The sequence below is a fragment of the Schistocerca nitens genome, chromosome 4, assembly GCF_023898315.1.
Source record: "Schistocerca nitens isolate TAMUIC-IGC-003100 chromosome 4, iqSchNite1.1, whole genome shotgun sequence".
In the NCBI taxonomy this organism is placed as follows: Eukaryota; Metazoa; Arthropoda; class Insecta; order Orthoptera; family Acrididae; genus Schistocerca; species Schistocerca nitens.
The window spans coordinates 968,947,937-968,955,545 of NC_064617.1; the positions used below are offsets into that span (position 1 = coordinate 968,947,937).

Consider the following 7,609-nt stretch of genomic DNA (forward strand, 5'->3'; position numbering starts at 1 on the left):
GCAGTATATTATGCTCTAATTCAGTTTGCTGCAACTCTCCAGACTGGTTTACCCTACGCAAATCTCGTCTCCCAAGTACAAGTACTGCAACCTGGATCCACTCAAACCTATTTACTCTAGTTAGGCTTTCATCTATCTCTATAATTTTTAACTACCATACATTCCTTCATTACTATATTCCCTATTCCTGTCAACCTATCCCTTAGTTTAGTCAAGTTGTCCCATAATATCAGTGTATTACAAAAGATTTTATTAACACACATTATCATAGGGTCAAACAATTTTTGACTGTAGTACTACAGTTACACAAAACAATACCTGTGAATCCCTCAGAAATATATTCTGCTGATTCAAAGTCAGTCGGTTTCATGTCCCATGGATCATTTGCGTGATAAATCATAATGCGAAGGAATGAATCATTTTACATACAATCATAACTTAATTCTTAAATATGGCTACATGCTGCACATTTATAAGGTGTTTAAAAAATCTAGAGACGTGAGTTAGTTACTCCTATACACCACCTTTTACTTTTACACATTACAACAATAGAAATTCTTCTACAGAATAGGAGTTGTCAAGGAGAACCTTTTTGTTTGTTTTCAAGTTTTATTTTGTCATCTGCCACATAATTTATATTTTATTTAATTTTTATTATATTTTAGTTTGTTTTCAAATTTTATTTTGCTTTCCCTCAGAGAGTTTAGATCAATGAATGTCATTTTCCCTTCTGGTATTTTAATTATGTACATCATTGTTCCTTTTGAACTGCAGTAGACCTACAACAAACTTTATGATGGAAAAATATAGGGTGTACATAAAGGCGGGAACACTTTCAGTTATTTATTGGACAAGAACCAAACATTGTAAAGATATCATACATATGTCATTTTGAAGATAAACCCTGAAAGGTTTTTTTTTTTATACCACCACAGTGTAGTTTGGTAATTTGCTGACAGTCAGCGCTAGTCGCAAACATGGCGAGTTCAGGTGCGGAGTGAGCTTTATGTGTGTTGGAATTCAACAAAAACAAGTGTTCAGCAGATGTTTAGAACCAAGTACAGTAAGAAGCCACCAATAAGGAAGGCCATTTACCACTGGCGCAACAAATTCATTACCATGGGTTGCTTGTGCCCAGCAAAGAGAAGCAGACGTCCCAGTGTGAGTGAAGTGAATGTGAAGCACGTACGAGAGACATTCATGAGTCCAAAGAAATCAGTGCGTTGTGAATCCCGTGAACTCAAAATGATTCCAATGACAGTGTGGAAAGTCCTGCGACAGAAGCTGTCTATGACACCATTCAAATTGGAGCTAGTGCAGAAGCTCAATGACGACGACAAAGACAAGCGTTTTGAGTTTATTCCCAGTTGCAACAACTGAATGAGGATGGGGATTGCACTGCTGATCACTTAATTTTTAGCAACGAAACCACTTTTCACACTAAAGGGAAAGTGAACAGGCATAATTGTCGAATCTGGGGTACAAAGCATCCACACAAATACATTGAATTTGAGCGTGGTTCCCCAAAGATAAATATTTTTTGTGCCTTGCCACCTTGTCACTTTGAAAACTGTAGGGGACATTCTTCTTCGCCGAGAGCACTGTCACTGGATATTCCTATTTGGACATGTTGCAGCAATGGCTGATGCCTCAAATGCAATCAGACTCTCCATTCATCTTACAGCAGGTTGGGGCTCCACCCAATTTTCATCGTGAAGTTTGTGTGTACCTGAACACGGAGCTGCCGCATCGACGGATCGGCGGTGCTACAGAAGGGGACAGATATTTCATGAAATGGCCTCCCCAATCACCAGATCTCACTCTGTGTGACTTTTTTCTGTGGGGACATATTAAAGATCTAGTATATGTACCGTCTCTACCATGTGATGTAGCAGAGCTTCGGTAGAGAATACTGGAAGCGACTGCCACAGTTGATGATGCCATGCTGGGAGGTGTATGGCAAGAATTTGATTACCGTATTGATGTCTGTCAGGTCAGTCGTGGTTCGCATATCGAATGTTTGAAAAAAAAAAAAAAAAAAAAACCTTTCAGAGTCTCTCTTCAAAATGCAATATGTATGAAATCTGTACAATGTTTAGTTCTTGGGCAATAAATAATTGAAAGTTTTTTCTGGACTATATGTATGCTGTGAAGCTTAAATCCTTCAACAGATGCCTATAAGATGATCATGGGTGTGCACCCCATCTTACTCTAACAGCATACTTTTGAGAAATGAAGACTTCCTTTCTTAAAGATGAGTTACCTGAGATTATAAATCAGTATGACATTACTGAATGAAAATATGCAAGATATGTCATCTTACTAATTTCTCTCTCTCCAAGATTTTTAATTATTCTGTGTGCAAATGTGGCTGAACTAAGTTGGCTTAGTCTTTCCAAACTGTGCTTTTCTCATTTAAATTATCGTCAATATGAAAATTTGAGAATTTTGAAGTTTCCACCCTAAATATTTCCTGACTGTGTTACACATATCATTAATGCAGAATTCCTGGATATGCAGAAATGAATATAGTGTGTCTTTTTAAAACTGAGGGCAAGACCATTTGCAGAAAACCAGTCAATGTTTACTGATTACTACAGTTGAGTTGTCAATACCAGTAATCATAAACATCTTTAATGAAAGGTAATCCGTGGTTGCATGTAACTGATAACATATTTTTTCAATGATAATTAGTAAAAAAGGTATGGGTCATAATTAGATGTAAGTCACTGGAAGTAAAAGCACTTAACTGACTGAGTGAGGAAACAAGTTGCTTCACCTTAAAAGATCCACTCCAGTTTTTACCACCACTGATTTTGAAAAATCATCATATGTCACATAATGGGGTGCCAGATATAGTTATGAACACCAGTTTTTCCTCCAAATGGTAAATCTCTTATGTTAAACACGTTTACCATTTAACTCTGAATAGACAATGTGATGCTGAGCATACTAACTCAGATAACGAGCAAGATTTCTCTGCGACGAGTTAGTGTATACTAACCCAACAATCAGATACACCAACTTGTTTTACAACAAAATAACATTTATTTACTACTAGAACTTTATTACACATAACTTGTATTTGCAATGCAAATTGTATCAGACATAAGGGACATAAAAATGAAAAAGCTGGCATTATTTTTGGGGGTAATTCATCAAGCCAAGCTAAAGTTTTCCAGACACAAAAATGTGCAGTAAGAGTTATATGTGGTATGAACTCAAGAACTTCCTGCAGAAGCCTGTTTAGGGAACTAGGGATACTAACTACTGCTTCTCAATATATTTATTCCTTAATGAAATTTGTCATTAAAAATATATCACTTTTTCAAACCAACAGCTCAATTCATAGAATTAATACCAGAAATAAGAATAATCTTCACAAGGATTTAAAGTCACTTACTTTTCAATAGCTTGCCAGCAGCCATAAAAAGCTTAAAAACCCATGAAATTCAGTTTAAGAGAAGCCTAAAGGATTTATTGGTGGCCAACTCCTCTTACTCCATTGATGAATTTCTCAGTAGAACCAACTGATATATATATATATATATATATATATATATATATATATATATATATATATATATATATTTCAGTGCAGTAATATGTTCATTGTAAATAAGTATTATAGTAGTTCTATTACAACTTTAATACCTTATAAATAAACAAACCTTTTTTTATTTTAAATTCAGTGCATTAGCGTTTGTCAAATGATTCTTTCATATAGTGTTCATTTAAAAATGACGATCATTCCACTTGGAACCTGTGGAAGGTACATTAGCTTATTTGTTTCAGTTGTAAATATTTGTCATGTATTATTGTTTTTCTGACATGTTCTACATCCTGGAGGGCCTCCTCACTACGGATCAATTGGAATGAACGTAAATCTAATATAATCTAATGTATATTAACAGAAAATAAATAAATTCGTATTAATATTACGTGTATATGTACACTCCGAATACCCTTTCTTCTTATACTTCTTTTTTTATTTATCTATTTTTATACTGTCACACATAAAACACACCTCGGGCATGGATGTTTGTGATGTCCTTAGGTTAGTTAGGTTTAAGTAGTTCTAAGTTCTAGGGGACTAATGACCACAGCAGTTGAGTCCCATAGTGCTCAGAGCCATTTGAACATAAAACACACGTGGCACTGGCCTATAAGTACTTGATCAATACTGTCTGGAACAACCAAAAACGAAACATTTTCCTTGGGCAGAAAACCACGAAACTCCCGGCTATTGCTTGCCCTAGGCTGGTTTAAGACTACTTGTTGACACAAATGTGTTCATTCTAAGACTGATATTTCAAAAAAGAAATTCCGCGAAATGTGAATAACAATTATGTCCTGTATCCGCTAAACTCCCCTAGGGCGAATTCTTTGATACGCTCATACACTTAAAATAAATGTTTTGACTTCCCTACGCACAAATACACCAAGCTAGGCATGAGATTCTTCAGCAAACCAGAAAGACGAATGGTATAAAATGTACAACTGTTCGAAATGTGTAGTTTTCCGTCATTTCCGCTATTTCATACTACAAACATTATCGAACGCTGTACGAAAAATGTTTCTGGATGGAATCTGGATTAAGACATCATGATATTAGTAAATGGAATAAATACGACTTTTACATAACACCGGAAAAACATGAGTACGACTTCCAAACGACAGCCACTAGTAATAATGGAGAGGTGAGTATGACATTACACGTAAAATTCACGCAAACAACAAAATTTTATCGCTGAGGACACAGAGAAAACCACGTTTAGGCATGAAATACACATCGGCAGCACATATTTTCCCAAACAATATCCTAACTACGTACATGACGCCGATTAAAAAAGCGTCAATATTGCCGCCTTAACGATAAACACAGATTTGTCCAGAAACCGCTAGACGCCAGACGTAGAGACGAAGAGATACGAGAACTTTCCAGCCATGACAGACTCAGCTCCGCCCTCCGACCAATCAGCTGCACACTCTTTGATGACGTAATGTGACAACTCTCGAATAGTCTCCTACTCTCTACACCGTTTAGCCGCCTTATTTAAAAGAGCCGCAGGCGCGTCACAGCTCAGTTCACTACGAGAGAGCGACGCGAAGTTAGTGCTTCGAGACGTGATCGAAGATTCGCTACGCAGCTATATTCGTCTACGTTACTGTGACATAGCTAACAGAAGAAAATGCCGAAGATTCCAGCAGTGGGGATCGATTTGGGAACCACGTATTCGTGCGTGGGAGTGTGGCAACAAGGCAAGGTGGAAATAATCGCCAACGATCAAGGCAACAGGACGACACCAAGCTACGTCGCCTTTTGCGATTCGGAGCGGCTGATCGGCGATGCTGCCAAGAACCAGGTTGCGATGAACCCGCAGAATACCATCTTCGACGCCAAACGCCTCATCGGCCGCAAGTTTGATGACCCAAAGGTGCAGGGAGACATGAAGCATTGGCCATTCAAAGTGATTAACGACTGTAGCAAGCCTAAGATACAGGTCCAGTTCAAAGGCACCACCAAAACTTTCGCTCCAGAAGAGATAAGCGCTATGGTGCTTGTGAAAATGAAGGAAACAGCAGAGGCATTCTTGGGTGGGCAGGTTCGAGAGGCAGTTATTACAGTGCCTGCCTACTTCAACGACTCACAGCGGCAAGCTACCAAAGATGCAGGCGCCATAGCAGGCCTGAAGGTGCTGCGGATTATCAACGAGCCAACTGCAGCTGCACTCGCATACGGCCTCGACAAAAACCTGAAAGGTGAACGCAATGTGCTCATATTTGACCTTGGTGGTGGCACCTTTGACGTGTCCATCCTGAGCATTTCGGAGGGTTCACTGTTTGAAGTGAAAGCAACAGCTGGAGACACCCACCTGGGAGGCGAGGACTTTGACAGTCGCCTTGTGAATCATTTGGCTGACGAGTTCAAACGTAAATTCCACAAGGAGGTACGTTCCAATCCACGTGCTTTGCGTCGACTGCGTACGGCAGCAGAACGTGCTAAGCGTACGTTGTCTTCCAGCACGGAGGCCAGTATAGAGATTGATGCACTATTAGATGGAATTGACTTCTACACAAAAGTTTCACGAGCACGGTTTGAGGAACTTTGTGCTGATCTGTTCCGCTCAACACTACAACCTGTCGAGAAAGCACTGGCCGATGCCAAGATGGACAAAGCGTCAATCCACGATGTTGTGTTGGTGGGTGGTTCAACACGCATCCCTAAGATTCAGGCTCTGCTGCAGAACTACTTTGCCGGTAAGCGGCTGAATTTGTCCATCAACCCGGATGAGGCAGTGGCATATGGTGCAGCTGTACAAGCAGCCATTCTCAGTGGTGATACCAGCTCTGCAATTCAGGATGTGTTACTGGTAGATGTAGCACCACTATCACTCGGCATTGAGACAGCAGGTGGTGTCATGACTAAGCTGGTAGAGCGCAATGCGCGTATCCCGTGCAAGCAAAAACAGACATTCACTACATACTCAGACAACCAGCCAGCAGTTACAATTCAGGTGTTTGAAGGAGAGCGTGCAATGACAAAGGACAACAACTTGCTGGGCACATTTGACCTCACTGGCATTCCACCAGCACCACGTGGTGTGCCTCAAGTGGAAGTTACATTTGACTTGAATGCAGATGGCATTTTAACTGTGTCTGCCCAAGAGAAGAGCACAGGAAGATCTCGTAACATCACCATCCGCAATGACAAGGGTCGGCTTTCCAAGGAGGAAATCGATCGGATGGTAGCTGATGCAGAGCGCTTCAAGGAGGAAGACCAGCGGCAACGTGAGAGAGTAGAGGCACGACATCGACTGGAGGGCTATGCCCTGTCTGTGAAGCAGGCACTGTCGGATGCAGGCAGCAGGCTATCTGAGTCAGACAAGACAGCAGCAACGGCACGTTGTGAGGAGGAATTACAGTGGCTAGACAACAATGCCCAGGCGAGCTGTGGTGAGTGTGAGCGTCGGCTACAGGAGCTGCAGCGGGTATGCACCCCCGTAATGACTAAGCTGCACCAGGGCACTAAGGATCCCAGCAGTAGCTGTGGGCAACAAGCAGGTACAGGAGCAGCACACACCGGTGGACCAACTATTGAGGAGGTTGACTAACTGAACTGTTAATATAAAAGCGGTTTTATGTGTCACTGTGTGTATTATTTAAAATGTGGTGTACATAGCATAGGAGAGTGAAGCGTTCACAATTCCAAGACGCTTTCTTTGTGTAGTTTTTGTCTGCATTCTTGTTGACTGATTCACATGCTGCTATAAGCTTACTATTTATATAAGACTGAATTTCATCTCAAGTTCCTATGACCTTCATTCTGTTTATAAAACCATTTGTGGTTTATGACTCACTGTTTTTATCCTCACTTTGTACAATAAATATTGTTTTAAAAAAAAATTGTGTTTATTTTCATTTGCCACCCTTATCCTCTATTTATTCAGTAATTTTCTTTCAATACTGCATACAACTAAAATTCTTTATTACAGAAGGCTTCCAATTTACACTGTACATTCAACATTAATTCAAAATTTTAACATGGTCACAACCTGTATATCATCAATTCTTTTTTATTATAAAAAGGATTATCAGCCAACCAGTT

At 39.9% G+C, this 7,609-nt stretch overlaps 1 protein-coding gene across 1 annotated transcript; it reads left to right on the forward strand.

The window, feature by feature from the left end:
• The first annotated feature begins 5,120 nt into the window (after positions 1-5,120).
• On the forward strand, positions 5,121-7,252 carry LOC126253654 (heat shock protein 70 A1-like). Its single transcript, XM_049955168.1, has one exon. It carries the CDS (start codon positions 5,193-5,195, stop codon positions 7,113-7,115), a length of 1,923 nt encoding a protein of 640 aa, XP_049811125.1. The 5' UTR covers positions 5,121-5,192; the 3' UTR covers positions 7,116-7,252.
• The last annotated feature ends 357 nt before the right edge of the window (positions 7,253-7,609 follow it).